The 21,723-nt window shown below is 40.7% G+C and overlaps 1 protein-coding gene across 1 annotated transcript in view; it reads left to right on the top strand.

The window, feature by feature from the left end:
* Positions 1–1,877: 1,877 nt before the first annotated feature.
* Positions 1,878–21,723, top strand: part of KIAA1217 (KIAA1217 ortholog) — a 332,941-nt gene continuing 313,095 nt past the window's right edge. Inside the window, exon 1 of the mRNA XM_015617303.3 lies at positions 1,878–1,968. Within this exon, the coding sequence (XP_015472789.1) occupies positions 1,905–1,968 (64 nt within the window). The 5' untranslated portion in view covers positions 1,878–1,904. The remainder of the gene's footprint in view (positions 1,969–21,723) is intronic.

Raw genomic sequence — 21,723 nt, 5'->3', positions numbered from 1 at the left:
TTTTATAGTGAAAATTAACCTAATTTAATTAAGTATAGACTGTACAAAATATTTTGAATTTGCCAGTTGTGATTGTGTAGCCTGAATTCTGGTTTAAATAAGCAGTGTTGCTATTCTCAGTTCTGAAGACATAAACCCAGCTACTTTCTCTGGCTCCTTTAACCTTCTCCTGGCTGACTTATTTGGATATGTTCAAGTACTTTGGCCCTTTCAATTCTAGATGTGAATCTGTGGTTCTTGCCAACAGATTGTCTGGGCTTGTTCTGAAAAATGATGTAGAGGCAATACTGGAGCATTTTGCCGGCACCCTGCTCTTTTTTCATGGGAAACTGGGGCAAGGAAGGGCAGAGGAACTGGGATTCTGCCTTTTGCTTTCTCTTAGGGTAGTCAGAAGCTCACTAATGCAGCCAACCTCTTGCAGGTGTGACCAATGACTCCCTACTGTCAAGCAGTGTTCTTAAAAGTACTTTTGTTTTGAAATTTTGAGATCATAGGCTGTGTTTATCAGCCTACAAGGCTTGGTGAATATGAAATGTTGTCTTTAAGTTTGGGAAATATCCATTAAACAACTTATACACAAGTTAAAGGGAAAATTGCATAATTATATCTCAGCCTTTCAGTAGATCCACATTAGTTACTTGGTGTACTTTTAATAATGGTCATTATTTCAAGACATTGTCACTTTGAACTTAAATTACATAAATGGCATTGATAATCTTTAAAATCACACTGTTCTTGAGTGATGGAAATAATGTTTTTTTTAATTTTCTTGCTTCTAGATACAATGTTTTATTTATTGAAATGACTAGAACTAACAAACAGATGAAGCTTGGAAATGGATATTGGTGAAATAAAGCTGAAATAAAATTTTAGAAATGCTGAGAGCTCAGAATTTCTTTGGGCGTGTGTCAGTTCTGCCTTGTGATGAAAGGGTAGCTGATGCTTTAAGAAGTTGGATCATTTGCTTGCTAACTTGTGGCAGAGTCATAGAGAGAAGACCCAGGTGTGAGAAGTATGACACCAATTATGTGGATGGTTGTGGTTGGATCTGTTCCTAACACAGTATCTAAATACTGCCACTGCAATGTATAATATAATCAGGTCTAAAGGGTTATACCATAAGCAGATTCAAGTAGAAATGTACAGATTTGCAGTCTTTGGCCTGCAGAATGAACAATTACAAGGCTACAAAGCACCTCAGTGGCTACTTTTGGATTTTATTTCTGCACATGACCGGATCTTAGTGCTGGATTCACCTGTCCAAAAATATGTGTTCCCTGTCTTCAGACTGGATGTGCCCTGCAGGCATCTCTGCCTGGGGAAGGGGTGAGGCTGTGATCCGACTGGAGGGGACCAGTTGGCCCAGACCTCCAGCATTTTATACTCTTGTGGGCAGATCTGTACCAAAGTCAGTCACAGTCATCCCAGCTTCCCCATCTCTGGTATGCATTCATTATGTGGACATAGGGACAGTTCCTCCTGCAATTCCCACCTGGCATTCTAATCTTAGGAAAAATCACACTGCCAATCAGAGACAATTGCAAGGGAGTGGGTGCGCGTGTGTGGGGAACAGGACTCAAAAACCTGACTGTCCTTCCTTGCTGTCACCCAGCTGCTGCAGGGCATTTCTGCTGGGTTAAAAATATTTGGTTTTGAGATCATTGCAACATTTTTCTGAAGTGAATAGCTGTTAAATTGCTCATACTTCCAGCTTTAATTGCATTTTAACAAACAATGTTTTGGTTAGTCAGCCTCAGTGAAGTGCTGTTTGCAGGGTTTTCAGCTGTGGCTGTCTGTGGGAGGCCAGCAGTGGTGGTTTCCAAAGGGCCTTCAGCACACTCACTCTTGACTCACTTCTTTCCTGTTTTAGGTTTCCTGACGTTCCTGTGCTGTGATGCCCCGGAATGCCTCATGGCAGAGCCGCCCGGCCGCCCCGCTGGAGCGTGGCGCTGCCCTGTAGGGAGCTGGGTAGGTGAAATCTCATCCTCGCTGTGGAAAATGCTGCCTGCCTGCATCACCTGTCTTCACAAACACAGTGACATGGGCTGGTCTCCTCAGCCCCTTCCTGTGTGTCTTATCTCCCTCTCCTGGCTCTGTGTGCATTGGGGGATGCCTTGTTGGGAAGTGGTGGGTGCATGTGTTTCTTATTTCTGACATGCTTTGGGACAGCTGCCTCTGGAGAGATGATTATGTGTTAGATGGATAGGGAGGATATAAAGGCAGAACTTAGAGGAGTTGGAGAGGCTCACTAAGTTGTGAATTATGCCTTCATTGTCTATTATATATATATAAATATAATATAAGCATTGGGGTGAGGAAGGTGGATTAGAGATGTGCATCTGAAATGCCCTCTTGCTCTCCTATTTAAAAAAAATTAATTTCTGGATTTTTTTTTTTTTTGTTATTATTTCCTTCATGTGCTGTGAGCCCCATCACTTCCTCTATGTAATGCTAAAATTTGTTAGATGTGGCTACCTTTTATGAAATAATTACTCTCTATATGGTACTCCAGTAGTATCATTTTCCTCTTGCAAAACTAAGGTGTGGTGGATGGCTGGGACCTCCTGTTTGACCCTCTAAGGCAGGCATTTGGCTTTTTTCAGTGCCTGAATTGGACTTGGGCCTTTATTTATGATTTTGTCCCTGATCACTATGTCTGCTGGGGAGTCTTGCTGAGACACAGAAACTCTGCTTACAATTCTGATACTTGGAAATAAATCTAAATATTTACATGTTCATGTTTTTGGTTTTATAGATGTTAGAAATTAGACTATTTTATCTATTGATTAGACAGCTATTAGACAGAACTGTGGACTTCTTGACCTAGATCCTTCTAATAGTCCTGGCAAGAAGTCCTGTGGGTCTAAGGGGGATCTCTAGGAATTAATCCACCTGTCCAAGAAGAAGGACAATTAAAGTACTCATTGACATCTGATCATTTGCTTTAACTATCTTCATGGACAAGAAGGAGGAGAGGTACCTGAAATGAAGAAATATTCTCTCTTTGGTTTTCTACAACAAAGAACTGTCTTGGGCAGTCTGATGCCTGAATAAGCCAAGCAGAGCTGAGAAGAAATTATTCTGCTTTATGTAGATAATGCAGTTTGATGCTGGGACAGTTCCTCAGACCTTTGGTTTAGGAAACTTGTAGATTACTGATGGACTGTTGCCTTTTGGATATCATTTAGGCTCTGGCAGAAATGCATTTTGATTCTCTGGATCCTGCAAGGCCAAATACTAATGCGTTTGATCTACTACTGTAGTTGCTTTAGCAAGTGCCATCTCACTTGTCCAGTGGTGGACATGTATTCATAGTGTGTGAATTAATGGGTAAAGATGCTGCTGATTTTGAAACATAATCTGATTCCCAGGAAATGATCTTTCAAAGCCATGTTGTTAAGTGATTATTTCCTGTGTTGTCCCATCATCTCACTTGGGAAGAGATGACTGTGAGGAAGAGACTTTTCTGTCTACAGGCCCACAAATTCAGAGGAATTCTGAGCCTGCTGCCTTCTTCTGAAACCATTGTCAGCAGAGCACTATCAGTACATTGGCAATGATCACTTGAACTGATGACCAGGTCCTGTTCAGGAAATAAACATATTGAGGTCTGAGGATGCAATCTGTGCCCCTACAGGGACTGTACTCTTGTTTGCCTCTTGGATAAATGATGTCAGCAAGCTGCTTCTCTCGAGATCTGACCAGTGGAGTTACCTTGTCATCAGGTGTTGTGACACTATTAGCTCAAATGTTTGGAGCTGTTTCTGTTCATCATGCTTTTCATTCATTACTGGCTGTCTTGAGACAGGCTGAGTTTAAATTCACCTTACTGCTGTGTCTGTAGTTCTGAGGGACAGACTCTGAATCTCTGCAAGACACCTTCTTTGAATCAGAAGTGTTTTTTTAAAGTAGGTTTAGTACTTAAAAAATTACTTTCCCTTTGGGATTTTGCTTCCAGCCAAAGCTGGGAGATAGCAAAGGTTTGAAGTGGGGTCTGTGAAGGTGGTGTCTTAGCCTTTCCCTCTGTGTCTCGTTAGTGACACTACAACCTTTTGCATCTGCTTTAAGGAAACACTTTTTCAGGTTTTATTTAAGCTCTTTCCACAGTTGATCATCCACTTCATTAATTTTATTTGGAAGAGGGTGGACGTAGTTCAGTAGAAATTTGCCTTATGTTTATTTTTAATGGTGAGAACACTTTGCAGTAGTAGCTTTTTTGGAGGTCAGCTGATTCACACATGCCAGGCATGACTGGCATTCACTGTGGGTTGACTCTTGTTTTTGAAAGTAACTGATTTTGACCCGTTTGGCTATACCAGATGAAATAGGTTTGTTTCAGGCAACCTAATCTCAAAATGGGAATGGCTATGTGGTGGGGCAGAGCTGCAGCACACTGAAATTTCCCAGCCTGTGCTGAACTAGTGTGGATTCTCAGCAGTGAGCTGGAGTTTAGCTCCAGCACAGTGCAGTGATTCTAGAGCTGAAAGGGAGCAGCTGCAGTAGCTGGGCTAGCTGGAGTTGAAAGCTGTTGAGCAGCTTGAGCTTCATCAACCTGGCACTGCTATACCTCTCCCTCCTTGGCACCACTCCTGGGCTTGTTCTTGATCTATAAAAATGATGGGGTTAAAGGGAATCTTGTGATTCTTTATGGTTATTTATTGGTACTTTCCTGCTGCTATGAATATTCACTGCATGTATTTGGCTAGTTGCATTACATGCTCATCACTTACCAAACTCGCATCTTCAAAGGGTGTTTTCCTCTTCACTTCTGCTTTTAAATTTGTTTTTTTTTCTGAGTGTAGTAGGGAGTGTGTGTGTGTGCACTCCTGGTATCTTTCACTTCAAGTTTTTCTCCTGAGTCCTTATCTCTGCATATATATTTGTTGGGTGTTTGTATTTTCTGTGCCCAAGCTGGAAATTGACTTTCCTTGATAGTGTGCCTAAGGTATTTGTACTGTGTCTTTCCTGTGCTTGTGTGCATAAGCAAAACAGATGCACCTGATATACAATTTTGACTTTCATTTAAATTAGTCAGAATTCTTTTTCTTTACAGATTTTTGCTTTTGCTAGTGTGTTGTTCTCAGGCCTGTTTTCTCTCCTTGTTCTTTCATGTCTCTGGCTTGTGTGGTTTTTGCATTTCTCTTCTGCTTTCACTTTTCTTTGGAAATCAAAGGAAACATGCTAGTTTATGGCACTTCTTTATCAGCCCTTTCCTCCTTTTTATTAATTTCCTTCCTTTCCTTCTGGGATAACTGTAACCTTTGCCCGTCCTGTGATGGGATACTTGTGTCACAGATGTTCTTGTGAGGTGCTTGAACTGGGGGGAACCTGCATCCTGAACAAATGCCCAATTTCCTGATCTTTTAAGCTCTACCTTGTTTTTTAAAAAAATATTTTACAAAGTACATATATGTGTGAACATCTTTACTTCATCAGTCTGGATTTGTTCTCATACCTGGCAACTCAAGAGACTTGGCACTGAGAGCATTTCCTTATCTCTGCAACTTTTTACAAATATGTATATATATAAAATAAATTCTGCAAAATATTATGAATAGTGAAACATCTTAATAGAGGCAGATGGCTTGTAAAAAAAAAGTACGATGAGACTCTTTTTACCTTCTTCTGTGCTTCAAGATGTAGTTCTCAGTAGGTCCTGGATCTTGACACACTGAAGAGAACTGTGATAAAGAGGCCTCATGTTCCTCCTTATTTTTTCATGCTGGAGCAGATTCATTTACCACTCACTGTAGCCTCAGTTCTCTAGCCCTCAGCACTGCCCTAGTACATTTTTGGTGTAATCATAAAGCTGTCTGTTTTAATTGGAGACTTAAATATTTCTGCTCTTTGAGACTTCAGTCTCCCCAGGCTGTAGAAATGCTGTGTCTTCTTCCACTGAAATGTCAACAAGGAAGCCACCTACCATCACAGTGACCTGTGAGGCTGGGCATAGAATTGCCATGGGCATGACTTGGGCAGTGTTAGCACAGGAAATGTATGATCCCTCATGGTGAGCCCCAGGGCACTGTGCTTCTCCTTAGGCAATGAATCTTTCCCCATTTTCATGGCAGACACATCTGCATGTGAGAATAAAAACAGACCCTAGCTGTAGCCTGAGAAGCGGAGTCCTCACCCAGCTGGGTGTGGATTCCCACCATCAAGAGCTGAGAAGGTGGTTTTTTCTTTCTTTCCCTTGCTCTATTCAAGAGGATTTACAGGACCTTCTGAGGTGGAGAAAAATGTTTTTTAATATAGCCATCCCTCCCCTGAGGTGCTATTTTGAGGAACTGCTTGATTTCTTCATATTTGTTCCTCATGACCTGCGAAGGTGTCTTGGTCTCTATCTGATTACTGCTTTCAAGAAGGATGTTTCCTCTTGAGTAGGGAATCCTGTGGTATTCACAGGATTTTGGACCCTCGTTAACTTGAGATGGGTAGGTAGTTTTGCAGTGAGAACTGTAGGAGAATGTGTATTTTTAGCAGTGGGGAGTGTGATTAGGGAAACACGTTGGATCCTAGTCTGAAGCTGAAGTCCCTTCCATTAACGTAAGACAAGAGGCCTGAACACCGGGGTATTGTGATAGAGAGGTCTCCCATTGCTTCTGTGAGGAAGTTTTATTTGCTCAATTTTCACCAGTTAATGATCAGCTGGTGTTTGTTATTCCTGCAGACCTGACCTTGGTGTGAGTCTGTTATGATGTACAGGGCCTCCTGCCTAAATCTGGATGAGGTCTCATGTCCAGTAACATTTTGTGTCAGTAGCTTGAACCTGGGACCAACCTCTCACTTCTGCATTTTCTCCTGAAGATGTTTTGTCCCTTTCTTATCTATCACCACTTTCAGAAAACAACCCAGCCTGCACTCCCAGCACTCCTCTGCAGCGTGTTTATTGTTGGAAAGGCCTTAAATTCTCCCTCAAACCTCCCACCTGGTTTTCTGTCAACACACTACTTTCTCTCTGAATTTTATGTTTGGTTGTTTTCCTACTGCTAACCTTCCACCTAACTCTGGGGCTGAAGTATTCCTACAGCTTTTTAGTTTTCAAGAAGGTCTAGGGGCATGCTATGAAGCTCCTGCTGTTTTTCTGATTGCTGGCCACAGCCTAGGAGAGGGCAGTAGCATCACTTATTCACTGCTGAACACTGGGAGTCTCCCATCCAGTTTCTGCCATGAACAGAGCTGTTGCTGAAGTACCAAGAGATTATCTGGCCTTTGAGTGTTGAGGGAGGCAGAAATTATTTATTAACCTTTTTCTTGAAAATATCTGGTGTGGTGCAAGGAGCAGAATGCAGGGCTGTCAGTGCTACCCAGGTTCAAGGGAGCATGTTGTGGAGTAGTGTGATGCACAAGCAAAGGTTGTAAAATGCAGCAGGTATGTCAGTAACATCTTGCACTGGGTTGTTTAAAAATTACCCTTTGGCATATCCCAGCATTTGAGGGGAAAAAAAAAAAAAAAATCAGTGCTGGAATTTTGATGATGAGACCTACCATGGGGAAAATGTTACAGCAGTCAGGTTTGTAAGTGATGTTCAAATGCTTTTCTCTGTACCGTTTTTATTGCTATCTTAATTTTAAATTAATTGCTCCTCTAATATATAGTCCTGACTACTTTGGATCCAAAATGACTTCAGGGAAAGGTACTCAATACAGAGATTCCTTCTGGTATATTAATTTTCTGTTAAAATGATCAAGATTTTAAAAGAATGCATGGAGTATGGTCATAGCTCCAGAGTGGATGTGAATGTTGAACAGTCATCACAGCAGTGCTGGAAAATACTTGTGTAAACAAAATGTACTTTCTTGGGTTTAGAGTGGGTTTTTTAAAAGACTGAGAACCCCACAAACCTGCTAGTTCTAGAAGGCTTGGAAGCATCTAGACTGTACTTGTGATGAGTAATTATGGTATTTACTCTCAGAGAACATGGTTAGTAGGGACTTTGTATTGCAAATTATTTTTAACATCGTGAAAAATGTCTTATCTGTCTGTTTCTTTTCCATGTCTATACTATTTGTGTCTTTCATTTCTTTTATTAGTAAATGAGAGGGGAAAAATGGGAATAACTTCCAAAAGGAAATAGATGAAGGCACAGTAAACAGTACTATGGGAACAGTAAATAAAGCATCTGCTTTTGATTTTTCTGTGAAATCAAGAAGTAACTGGAGCAAAACACTTGTTAGATATTTTTTCACTTCTATATCTGCTGTCATGCTTCCCCTGCTTCTTAGAATTTCTCTTTTTCTCGAAACAGTCGCTCATTGAAACCAAGACTGAAGCCTACAAAGGAGCCATAGTGAACGAATAATAAAGGACAGAGATTCCAAATGTTGTTGATCTGGGCTGGATTTTTCTGTGGAGTTTGTGCCTGGTTTGGGATCCGGACGTGACCCTTCCCAGCAGCGCGTGTTTGCGCGGCTGGAGCGCAGTGAGGCCGGGCCCGCAGCTCTACGGGCGCCACTCATTTACTGTTGAGAAATTAATGCAAACATGACATGTAGTTCACCGTTTTCACAGGTGGAATGGGTCTGGGGCATAACCCAGGGATGTGAACTAGAGGATTATTTAGCATTTTGCTCGATTATTTGTTCTTTGGCTCCCCTCTCCTCCGTGCCCTGTTCACGCACAGATTACGGCCGCTGTGGGAGTGGAGCAGCCACATGGGACTCTGCCTGAAGCTCTCCTGGATCCAGGCATGCATCCCGTTTGGGGTATGTGAATGCCTGGCAGGGGCTGGTGGTTAATCCCAATCCCTGACCAAGGGGCAGTGAGCAAAGCAGTACTGAGTCTGAGGGCAACATCATGATACTGATTTGGAACCAGGGCACAAATCCGATACAGCTGAGGTCAGCAACAGGGCCCCCAAATCCTGTGTGATTAATACACTTCCTGACTCTTCCCTTCTCCTGGGGTACGAACCAGGGAGACGGTGGCTAGTAGATTTATGGCTTGAAGATCAAGGCTTGCCAGACTTGCCAGCATGGTATTAGCGAGGACTCTTTTACTACATTTTAGTGGTATCCTGGAGGTTTGTTTGCTGTTCCAAGCTTGTCACTTCAAAATGTTATTAAATGGGAAATAAAAATGGAGAGGTTTTTTTTTAGACATGAAAGATTTTAAGCAAAACCCATATATCCATTTACCAACCTTTAATGATTTTATTCCTTTAATATTAAGGGTAGAAGTCTATTGTTTTGGTGTTTTTTGGGAACTTTTAAAAGTGAGTCTCTTCTACAAACATCAGACTTGAAGAACTAAGACTTTGAAAAAGCCAGATGATATTGGGAGACTCTGGAGGGAAAAAATATGATGCTTATAACACTGTAGATAGCTTCTTAAAGTACTCCCTCTGCTTCCACATCCCTTTATTCTAGGACATGAAAGAGAAACCTGAGCCAATACAGGATTACAGAACTAGGTTACAAACCTGAAGCTAGGCTATTTGTAGTTAAAGCATCAGAAATTTATTTTATATGCTTATTTTGGTTTAAAAATTCTATGCATTTGGAAAACTGTCTCTCCCCATGAGAGTTCTTCCTTTCAAGTAATTAATGCAAGACAGTAAGCAGCAGAGACAATGAATTGTAAAATTTCATTGCTGGTTTGCAACAAGAATTTGAACCTCATCCATCTGTCATCCAGGAAAAAAAAGGAAAAAAAAAAGCCTTTCAAAAAGCAGATGGTCTTGTAACTAAAACAGATCTGAATTCTGGCAGACAGGGTGAGAAATGTGCATTGTGAGAACAGGGGAAAAACTGCACTGGGAACTGTTCATCTTGGTGGAATGCTTCACAGCCATGAATACCTTTGCTAATTCTGCCTTGCACAATAGTGATCTTCAGAGTGAAAAATCGGGAACTTCTCTTCCAGCACAGCTTGTATGCTCTTCTTCTGAAAGGTATAATTTCCTAACAGGTATTTTATGAGCAACTTAAGTGCACTTTGTGCATGTTAATAACAAGGGTTTCTGCATAGAAGGAATTTAATTTTAAGTGGAAATCATGGATTAGCATTGCAAGAGCCTCCTTCAAAATAAAATTCTACTTCAGTGATATGTTTATGTACAAGCATTTGGTCTTATGGGTGCTCTCCAGCAAGATTCTCAAATTAACAACCCAACTAATAAATAATGCCGGCTCTCCATCATTTAATGGTACTTTGAATGACAACAAAAAAGTCATTCTCAAACTTGCTAGAGGCTTGTTTCTGCCTATTACTCTAACTTGCATTTTAGCTAGGTGAAGCTGTGGCTGTATAACTTCATTCAGGATTCATTCTCTCTAGGAATCCCTGAGTTATTTAATCAGCTTCATCAAATTGACTGGCTGCAATAGATAAGTAAACTCAGTGTTGCTTGCATGTGTGCCACAGATACCACTGATAATTGAAATTCCTAGGGGCTGTCTGTGCCTCTTGCATGAGGTTTGGAGCTCAGTAGCCCAGCACACTAAATTTAATTATTATTAAAATAATTTCTGTAGTGACTGTCTGCTGAAAATCACATTGAGCCTGCTCTCAGGCATCAGAAATGCTCTCTGGAGTTATTGTAGCCTCTTCATTGATAGCTAGCTGTTTTTTCAATAGTACATAGTGGGAAATTCTCTCAGTTGAAAAACACAGTAGAAGTTCAACACATCCATATTTATTGTAGGAGAATCACTATTTTAGGCCTAGTCTTTGGTCCATCCTGTGTTTAAAAACAGGTTAGAAATCTGAAGTCAAGATGCCACGATTGCTATCTCTTTGTCTCAAAAAACAGGAAGATGATCATGAACAGCAAAGTCGGTAGCATCATGTGAAGTCTTTGGGTGAGAGTCTCCTTTATGCAGTGCAGTGCTGGTTTGTGCTGTTGACTGAAGCAGAAAGCTGGGAATGCTGTGTGCAGTCTCTTGGGGTCAGTTTTATGCCAGAGAGGCAGCATTTGCCATGCAAATAGAAGAAAAGCCAAACAAAAATCTTTTGCATGCTTGATGAATATGTTGTTTGGTTGGAGGGAGCCATTGTCCTCCACATCTCTTATGATAGTACTTCCTTTTAGTCTTGTTCTGTTTCTTGCATATGTGCAGCATGAGTTTAAAAAAAAAAATGGGCACAGAAAATACCTTTCAAACTATCCCAAAGAAAACAATACAACTACCCAACCTGATAACTTTATCTTCTGGCTATTTAACCAAATTATCTTCATCAGAAGATGTGAAAAACCTTGAGATAGTACTGCATACCTAGTAAGGCTTCTTCCAGAGCCATCAGTCTTTTTATTATACCCAGGCACCTGAGAACAGTCATTTCTCCTGCAATCTTCATCCTCTATGTATCGCACATTATACTTATAGGAACCTGAAAGTATGTGAGCTTTTAGTCTCACTAAAATACATGAATAAAGATGTGAATATTGGTGTGTGGGCTTTTCTTGCACTGCTGATACAGTTCCATGGCTATTGTATCAAAGTGCTTTAAAAAGAATTTCTTATAATGCTTGTCATTACATTTCAGTGACCCACAGACTGAATTGTCCTTACCTTGATAAGTAAAATAGTAGAAGGAAGAAATCAAATTTCAAATCTAATCTCTGCCTTACAGCAGAATTTGAACTGTGCCGTCTCACCTTGGGAAACTTTGTGAAGCTGTGGCTGGAGAGTCTCCCCTGGTGCTGTACTGAAGGCACATCCTTTGGCACCAGTAGCAGTTTTGTGGAACAGTGGTACTGGCTGGTTTTGTTTGTTGAGACCACTGAGCACTGCCTGGAACGAGAGACCCCTGTCACACCCCTTGTTTAGCATGTGTGTATATTCTGATGCAGAGCCCCAAAGAAAGGTAAGGGGAAAGGGCAGTCCCTATCCTGGAGCACTTGGTACTCCAGAGCATACTCCACAAGGATCAGGATATGTGCTTAGGATCCCTTAATGATGGGAAGGAATTGTATCCATGGAGCAACAATCTGCTCTAGTGGAAGATGTTCCTGCTCTTGGAAGAGGGTTTGGAGCAAAATAATCTTTAAGGTCCCTCCCAATCCAAGCCATTCTATGACGTTCTGCACAGCTCTTAAGTTTGATAGCCAAAAGCACAAGACAATGCCCCTTTTTTCTGCAGCTCTTGTTAGCTACAGTCTTGTACAGGAGTGAAATGTCACAGGCCATGCAGCCATCTGGAGCACAGTCACCTCCTCTGACTGGAGTGGGGCCCAGCTGTCCACTCTCTTCTGCCTGTGTTGGGACTTGTTACCGCTGAAGATCAATAGATCACGCGGACACAGGTTGAGGTATGGTGCAGAAAGAGCAGAGTTTATTTTCCTTCCCAGGATTTATAGGCTTCTTACCATGGCCAGGGATTGGATGGTCAGGATAACACTTTCTCACTGCACTGGCCATGAGAAATGCCCATCAGAAGACGTGTAACAGAAAGAATGCACACATATCTATGTTTACAGTTACAGTCCTAGGAAAGTCTTTAGAAAACCATGTCAGCAAGCTCAGATGCTGAGCTTTCAGGGCGACAGGGACTGGACACAAAGACCTGAATTTCTGGGGCTTCATTTTCTAGCTGAAACCCACACCAGTTTGCAGCGTGCAGCGTGTCCTACAGTGATATACCTTGTTTTGTGTCAAAGGGAAGGTATAAACTTAGGGTTTTCCTTTTGGTTTTTTTGGAATGCCAACTTGAAAGGTTCCTGAACTTGTGTACACTGCTTTCTATATGCCACAGCTACCACATAGAAATTGAAGAGCACTGGGTGTAGTGTTGAGGTACAGTGTGGCATGACTATGTTAACATATACTTAATTTTCCTTATTGTCTGTTTTATTATTTCATATTTGCTTTTGTTTAAGTATTTAGCCCAATTTAAAATTAATCTTGCTCCTCTTTGGGATGCTTGCATATGTTGATCTGCTGTGGTCTTTCTCATGGCAATTTTTTGGTTCTTTTTGAATAAGCAGAAATGTTGCAGCTGTCCAGGTTAGTCATCACTGCTGCAGCACTAGCCTCAGATGTGTTGGGTTTGCGAGGACAAGATAATCAGAAAAGCTTGATTTCTGCCAGAATAGAACAGCTTCCTCCCTCTCCTTTGACTTCTCTGCTAACAAATCACAGCAAGCTGCTGTTGGCAGTGGGAGAGGACTGCAGGGCACGAGGGCAGAGCCCACAGGGCTGCTATGGGATGCAGCCTCCTCGAGAGGGAGGCTGTGTGGAGCTGGCACAGCCCCACTTTCCAGATGTGCACCCTGATCCTTTCGTCACAGCTCTGGTATGCTGTGGCAGTGCTTATGCTGAGAAGTGAAGCTACAGAATCCAGATCCTGTGGGTGCTGTGATTTGAAAATTTACCTCTAGTTTTCTGTCAAGCCAGTGCAAACCTTGCTGTAAGATGTTTATTTTCCATACAGCTCCAGGAGTCCCTTCAGATCGCATTCCAATGTTGAATTATTTTGTGGTCAGTCAGAATGTGCTGTGTTTGTCAGAACAGTTTTATTCAGGTCTGCTAATGGATTCAAGAGAAAAAATTGATTTTACAATTCTGTGCATGTCTCAGAATCTTCTTTGTCAGACTTATATATCAGAGTACGAACCCAGCTCCCTGGCTGTTGTCATTCACACCTCTCAAGAGTGCATTTGTTAGGCAGTTGATGCAGTAATTTCTTGAAAATATTAGTTGAAGAATGAGGTGGGGAGGGAAGATCAGGCTTTTAGACTTGGAGTACTAAAGGAAGGAAGAAGTAGAAATTCATAGGCAGTTTTTCTGTCATAATTTTCTGTGAAGTTTTTGAAGGAAAAGGAGTTCTAGGTCACATTTAGGTGTATGTTTGATGCATGGTTTCCCCCCCCCCCCCCCTTTCTTAAAAGGAGAAAATCGAGACCATTTGAAAATCTGTTAAGGCATCATGTCTGAGGACCACAGCCCCTGAAGGACCTCATCTCTCATTTAATTTCTCCATAAGATGTTGTATTATAGATCTTATATCTATCTATCTATCTATCTATCTATCTATCTATCTATCTATCTATCTATCTATCATATATCTATCACATTTTCTTGAGATCTTATTATGCATTATATATATATACTTATTTATATTTAAGATAAGTATATATAAATATATGTATCTGTGTTAAGGGATTTTTCAGAATGTGGTGCTGCTTAGAAATTTTATATCTTTAATGTGTTGTGTAGAGATACCTTTGTAGTATGTATTCAGTGTAAGTTAAATTATGGATTGAGGAACGAGATCCTACATTAGCAGGCTGAAATTCTGCAGGCTTATTCTTTGCTAAGCCCCAGCCTTTCATGGAAAAGGCAATTGAAAAGGGAGAAAAAAACCTGTGGTTTTTTTACAGCAGAGGATTAAAACTATCCCACACTGGTCTGGGAAACAGCGAGGCCATGAGGGAAAGGGTGATAAATTCAGCTGACTTTAACTTGCCAGAAGTCATCCCGTCTTCTCCTTTAATATTAGCTGTTGGAAAGCTGTGATTAAGTGCTCTTCCTCCTGATAAGAGCTCACTGAGAAGTGGCTGACAGGTAGAAACAGCAGCCAAACTCCTGCATGTTTTAGAAGGTGTTTGCTGACACCCAGCATCTCTTGTCAGCACTGTTGATAAGCACTAATGCAAACAGCCACCCAGAGTTTGTCTGGCAGCCCCGTGAAGGGCCAGATGAACTGTGCTATGTACAATGTGCTAATTGTCACAAATTGGCTACTCTAGCTTGGGAATGACAGGGTGAGAGGGTATGGTGGGGTTTTTTATAGTCTAGCTGTCTGTCACATACTTAGCTTGTACCAGTTTTATTCTGAGAACAAGCATTAAGAATTTTTTTTTTTTGTACATTGGCAGCAAAGAGAATTTTTGTTAACCTCAGAAATACTGTTGGTTAACTACAGTATAAAATTCAAAGCATTTTAATTTACAACTAATTTAAAAGGACAAGAAAAGTTCTGGAATACAATTTGAAGAACTTTTTTATTGTTGAAGTGTTTTAAAAATATTTTAGGAAATATTTGTTTTTCCTTTGTAAGACTTGTAAAGTCAGAAATTCTTTCTATCCAAAAAGGACCTGGCCTGCAAAAGCTGACAATAGAGTGCCCCTGTACATCCCCTCAGAGATGGGTGGGATATCTTCTTTCTTCTCATTTGCTACCCTCCCCCATTGACACTAAAATAATGTTGGAACAGTTCAAGCCCACAAGATGGGGGTATAAGGACTCATATACAGAAATGGGCAGGAGAGGGGATGTGTGTGTGCTCTGTGTGGAAGCATTTAGGAGAACGAAGCCTTTCTGTTTGAGGGGGCAGCTGGGGCACTGCTCAGCTGTGTTCGGAATGGAGGGAGGAGCTGGGGCTTTCCTGGTGTGGGACTCACCCTGTGGCACCTGCTGCATGGTGGGGACACTGCTGTGCTGCCACCCAGCAGCTGCCACCAGGAGGAATCCTGGTGACCCACCAGACTTCGACAAAACTCAGCTTTAGGCTGCAGGGCAGACATGGCTGATGTTTCTGAATACTCTTTCTTTTCATTGTCAGGAACCACAAGGCACTTCTAGCACTGTTCAGAGAAGTGGGAATGGAGAAAGGAGGTTTGCTTACTCCTCCTGTAACAGCAAATAAGCATCCTGGCACAGTAAGGGTTGCCTCTGCTTGTCCCAAGGTAAAGACGCATAAGAAATGTTCATGCTACTATCTGCTTGTTCTTTCCCAGCCAGTTTATGATTTAGATCCTAGGAGCCTGCTGGGTACGTTCATTTCTCTTAGAAATACAAAGCTGTTACCTTTCTTCCTTTGTCCAGCTCCAATTCAGAAAGAAGAATGAGAGAGGGACACAGGCACAGGAGCTGTGAATACAAACCTGAGGGCAAGAATGTTTCATGGCACTATTCTTTGTTATAATATAGCAAATAATAAAGTGCTCGGTAGTCATAACACTACGTGTTTGCTATGCTGGGGAAATTGGCAAACACAGAGAAAGAACAGTATTCAGAGAAAACAATGCTTTGGCATGTTTGGTTTCTCTCCAGGAGCCCCAGAAAATGAGGAGAGTGAATAAGCAGAAACAAGAAGATCCTGTATAGTCAAATTGTGCAAAATTGCTCTGTCAATTGAAGGAAGGTAAATGGAGAGGGCAGGATGTTCAGAGGGATTTGAGCAACACCTATGGCAGGAAACAAAGAATGATGCTTAGCAATTGAAAGGGTGTTGGGGGTCTTTTTGTTGGTTTCCTTTTGCTGCAGTTGGGTTTTTTTCTAATATTTTAGTCTATTATATTCCCAGTGGTAGAATCCTGTATTGCTCTTTCATCTAGCAAAAGTGCTGGTTACAGTAATGGTCACTGTAATACTGTGTGAAACATGAGAGAAATGCGAGAACAGTCTGAAGGAAAAAACAAGTTTATTCTGACTAAGAAAAGCAGTGGATGGATTACCATTCAAACTTCATGAAGCAAAGCTGCATGCACTCCTTATTTAATTAGGTTTTTTGTTTTGTTTTTTTTTTTTTTCTTTCTCTTTTCTCCCCCTTTTTTCTTCTTTCTCTTTCTTCACTTTTCTAAATGGGAGTACTAAATGTCAGTAAATAATTGTTATATAATCCCTGAAGAATCATGCTCTTTAGAGTTGTTTAACTTTATAGATTTAATCTGGTTTAAATTGCAATGAATTCTTAGGTGAGTCCATAAAAGTACTTTTAGAAATATCCACAATTTGCCTATTTATTTAGATAAGTTTTTCCTAATACAGACTTTCTTTTTCTGGTTTTCCACTGGGGTTCAACATAAATACCACAGAAATATTAGAGATGCACTCTCTTAGAATAAACATTTTTATCTGCATTTGTGGCTGCTTAGTTCTGAATTCACCATTTGTGGCATTTTCTTGCAAGCAGTGCTAGGCTTGCTAAGGCTCTGTGGTCTTGGTAGTTGTGGCATTCCTTTCAGGAGCAGTGATGTACCCTGTGGGCTGTGATCTGAGCCTCTGCACATCTTCCTCTTCTCTGATGGGCCACAGAGAAAACAGAACTGCTTGTGTTTCCACAAATGTGCTTACACCCTCTTGGCTCTGCTTTGTGAGCACCTTGTGCACCTGGAGTCCCGTGCCTAAGCCAAGATTTAGTGCAAGTTGTTATTGGCCAAATATCTTTGGGTTGGGTTTCTGTCTGGCAGCAAAGTGCTCAGCAGCAGAGATGTTCTGTGGGACAGTCAAAGCTTGGAGTCTGTATAGAGCACTCTGTGTTTTTGTGAAGATATGACATTCCTTACCCATGTGGTCATAAGGTTGGGACTTCAGAAGGAATGTCCTTCTCTTCTGCAAATCAGGTATGCTGGTACTCATCCATGAGCTGGAACTCTGGTCACAGGTTGTCAGTTCTCCATCATGTTACACCATCAGTGCTGTCTGTGCAGATGTTCCACCTGTGGGACAAACATTTTCTGTCAGGTCTTAAAGAGCCATTGGGCTTGAAGTGGGATTGAGGGAGAAATGTAATGTTTCATGCAATGCAGGAATTGGGATTAGGTGTTTGGGTAGTTCTTCCCAGACTTAACCTCCATGAAATAGTAGCTCTGTTTTGCTGAGGGCTTGATTTGAGGACTGATTTAGTGCTGTGCCCTGCAGAAGGATATGGCACACTTTGGAAACATTTTCCAGGCTAACTAGCATGATGGAATAACTACCAGTTGCACAGATCACTAGAGGCCTTCAGTGGTATTCACAGACTTCTAGAGAAGGTGGAAGAGAACGGGCCTTATCTTTTTGTTGTAGCTGCTGAAAGGTTACCAGGAGATTCCTGAAATAAAATGTGACACCCCCCTACATCTTTCTTTTATGCAGTTTTACCTTGAAGATTTATGCTGTCAGAACTGTGCATCAGTTTTCATTTTTGATGAGATTATTTGCTGCTTTTACTGTATACGTACATATTTTAAAAGATTTTGAAGGGTTACAAGTTTTACTTCGATCAAATGCCAGAAGTTATTAGTGGCTACTTGCTCTTTTACTATAAAACTATCACATACAAGAATTAATAACTTTTATGTCTGAAATGTCACAATAGTTTGCTAAATTTGACGTTAGTAATGAAGTATAGGTTCACTGCCATGTCCTTCAAAGTACACTACAGAGTAATTTGCTTCAAAACAGAACCCGTATGAAGTGAGGTTGAGTGTAAGGAGGATCCTTCTCTAGTCATAATATACTAGGTGATGATGCATTCTGTATTCCAAATGTCTGGTAGGAACTCCAAACTCCTGTTCTAATAATTTCCATGTAAAAACCACCACTGTTTCCTCAGTTGGTACAAAAGTTCAGGTTTAGGTTCTGTTGCCTACTGTCAAACAGAACTTAAATTTGGTAGTTAACAATAGTTTAAAACACTTTTTCTCCCAATACTATTTCAAAAAGACAATTTTGCAATGCCATTGGCCTATTTTACTGCTTTTCCTTGAAAAGGTTATATTCATGTCTTATTTTAAAAAACCCAAAACATTCTGATTGGTGCTATCTGCGCAACAAAAATTACCTCAAGCTATACAAAAATTCCTATTTCCACATTAAAGTAAAAAATCCAAAGAAGTGAAGATCACCAGAAAAAACAGAATTTTCTTGGCCCACTTTATTTGTCTGCTGAAGCTGAGTAACTGCTTCAGGCAAACCCAGATTTCTGTGGAATTGAAGACTCAGTCTCAGTCTGCAGGAATTTTGGAGTTTTTTGACCTCTAAGTGTTCTGCATATTGCAGTGTTTGAATGAAGACGACAAACGTTGCAGGCCTTCTGTTTTCCTGGCTTTGTTCTTTCTTTTCTTCCCCTTCTTGACCTCCTCTGATGCATTAGAAAGGATGTGTATCTTCCTGCTCTTCTGCTCAAAGAAACTTGAGTCATGAACCATCCCTTGGCACCTGTGGAGGGGGAGGTGGTGGTGGAGCCCACTTAAAGCTGTGTGAAGGGCTCACAGAGCCAGAAAGGAGTCTGGTGTCACCTGCAGCTGGTTATTGGCTGCTGGCTGCGATGGGGGTATTGAAATGCTTTGGTTGAGTTCTGGTAGCTGCTGAGATTTTACCCAGTTGTTTGTGTTGCTATCTGCAGTTTCACCTCCAAGTCTTGTGATTGTGGGAGATGCAGCATTAGTTCCACAAGTGCCAGTAATTCCTTGCTTTGTCATTACTGGAAAAAGTGAATATGTGAAGATCGAATAAAAACCCCTCTGAACTTCCTTTGCTAAATCCCACCTTTTTCTTGAGTCATGGTATTTTGTCCAGTGCTTAGGCTTGGGAGCACAGTTTAAAATCAATGAACAGCATAAACGTGCTGATTTTGTAAGCTGGGGACCTGACTCCCTTAATTTTCAGTGAATAAAGAACTTTAAAAGATGAAACTGCTAAATGGTGAACTGATTTTTCTCATTGGTGGGAAAACATTTTTGTTATTCTCATTGTGGTTATGACTCTAGAAGAACTGTCAGAAAAAAGTTGAGGTGTGCAGGAAAAATGTCCATTTTGTATTAGTTTCATAACTTTGCTTTCAAATAGTCTAATCTAGATGCTATACAATAATGTAAATAGAAAATAGAATATGTATCAAATGTATTATTCTGCAAAAGATAGACAAATGTATGTTCCATATATCAGATTTGTAGTCTTGCACTCTGCACATGGCCAAATCTGAAAGTAAATATTTTGAGATCCGGTCATAATTTTGTTCATATTCTCAAAACCTATCTGCAGTTTTAACTTGAACTGAATTGGTTTTCCCCCCAAAGACAGCTTCACTTGCAAGCTTTCTAATGTGACAAAGTAATTAGCACTCACCTAGGAAATCTAGAGAGAGAGAAACTGGGTGGACCGATTTGCTGAAAATTGCTTTGGAAATTACCATAAATACAATACAAATGTTGTGCAGTTCTCAGAACTTTCAATGATCCTGTTTATTGATTATATTTTGATAAATTGGATCTCCTACACTAAAATGGTTTAATTTTTTTTTTTTTTAAATGCATACTTTATGTGAAGCTGTATCAGTCTTGTTATTAGTCCTTGTTGACTACTCTCTTCTTAAAGTGAGGCACTGTGTAGCCCAAATACCAAGAAACATGGCTGTATGACCTGGTGAAAAGAACTCTGCTGCTGATATGCCTACCCAAGTGAAATGTCAAAGCATTTACCAGTCTTCTCCTTTTTTCTACCTGTTTTCTTGAATGCATTGGTGTGTGCAAACATAACACATCATCTTTTTTTGCTGGGACACAGTCAAACTCTGGTTAGCTAAATTTCATGCTGATGTGCAGTGACATGAGTTCACCATTAGATCTGTCAGTCTTCTTACCCAGAGCTGATCTTGACCTGATTTCTCTGTGCAATCAATTCATATAAAACCAGATGCCAACAATCTGTATTGACTGTGAATTAAATTCTTATCAAAATGAATTGTCCCAATTTGGGGTGAAACAAATAGCCCATGTCACTTGATTCAAAAAATGTACCATCTGTCTGGTAGAGCTGATTACCCAGAAGTGGCACTAAACACGTCTGTATGGCTACAGAGGAGAAAATAATTTGCCTTAGGAAGAAAAAAAACCCTCTTGCTGTTCTTCTGAAAGAAAGTTATCCTTCTGAAAGTTGTGCTGATTGATGTGGTGATTTATTGTCCAGAACACCTGAAGATGAGCTGCGTGTGTGGGATTGTTTGCGGGGTGGGATTCCTTCTCCTGCGGGTATGAGAAGGGCTGCATTATGAACCTTGTGTGTGCACTGTACTCATACTCCTCTTGCATTCCAGCAGTACTAGCTTTTACAACCATAAAACACAATTATCCCTAAGACATGCCTGGTACTGTTGTGGGAGTAATTCTGAAGCAAAATGACTATAATATAGCTGAATGAAGAGCTCAGGTGGTTTCTCTTAAAATTGCAGGGCAGGTCATGTTCAAAAAAGAATCAAATATTAAATGAGGGGTGAAAATACATTGGAGTAGAGCCTGGATTCTGTAAGTAAGTTGTTGAGGACTATAACCTGGTTTCCTCAATGAGTATTAATACAAATCGTGTATGATATGGTGCTGAGTAATAGTAGTTAAGATAAGGATCAGGAGTCCAATTTTCATTGTGTTTCTAGGAAATATAAGATCTAGTGTTGCATAGCAACAGTTGGAGGTATAGCAATATTTGCACTTGAAAATGTTTAGTGCTTTGGGAAGCATTAGGTGGCTGATGAGGTAGGAAGTGAGGAAATGGTATTATTCTCTCTTAGGATACTGGTTTAAATGCAGTCTTGGTTTTACTGGCTGAAGAACATTAACAACCAAATGAGTTATTGGTCTCAGTCCAGTTTTCAGAGCACCCTATTCATATTTCAAAAACTATTTCTGTAATTGGCAATGCTGTTGGTGTGCTCTAAAGGCAAATCAGACACAATCAGCCATGGAGGCAGCCACAGATCTCTCTGATACAGAGCACTCCTGCCTGGTTGCAGAGGGCTTCCTGCTCTGGTCCTACTGCCAAATTGAAGTGTTTCTACTCTTTCTAGCTTATAACTTTTCTCTACAGCTTTGTGGTGAACTTGAGAGCATATTATTTAAATTTCATAAGATCCTGGTGTTTTTGTTGTATTTTGTGTTAACTCTAAGTGTTTTGAATAAAATATGCTGCCTAGGATATTTTTCATCTTTTGAGATCCTCCTGAAGCATTTTACAATTAACATTTTTCAGAATGAGACGTGAGTTCCCACTGAAGGTGAGTTTCCCAAAAATATGCA

This window comes from Parus major, chromosome 2 (assembly GCF_001522545.3).
Source record: "Parus major isolate Abel chromosome 2, Parus_major1.1, whole genome shotgun sequence".
Classification (NCBI taxonomy): domain Eukaryota; kingdom Metazoa; phylum Chordata; class Aves; order Passeriformes; family Paridae; genus Parus; species Parus major.
Note: the sequence above shows the minus strand (reverse complement) of the source record. Positions and strands in the feature narration are given on the sequence as shown.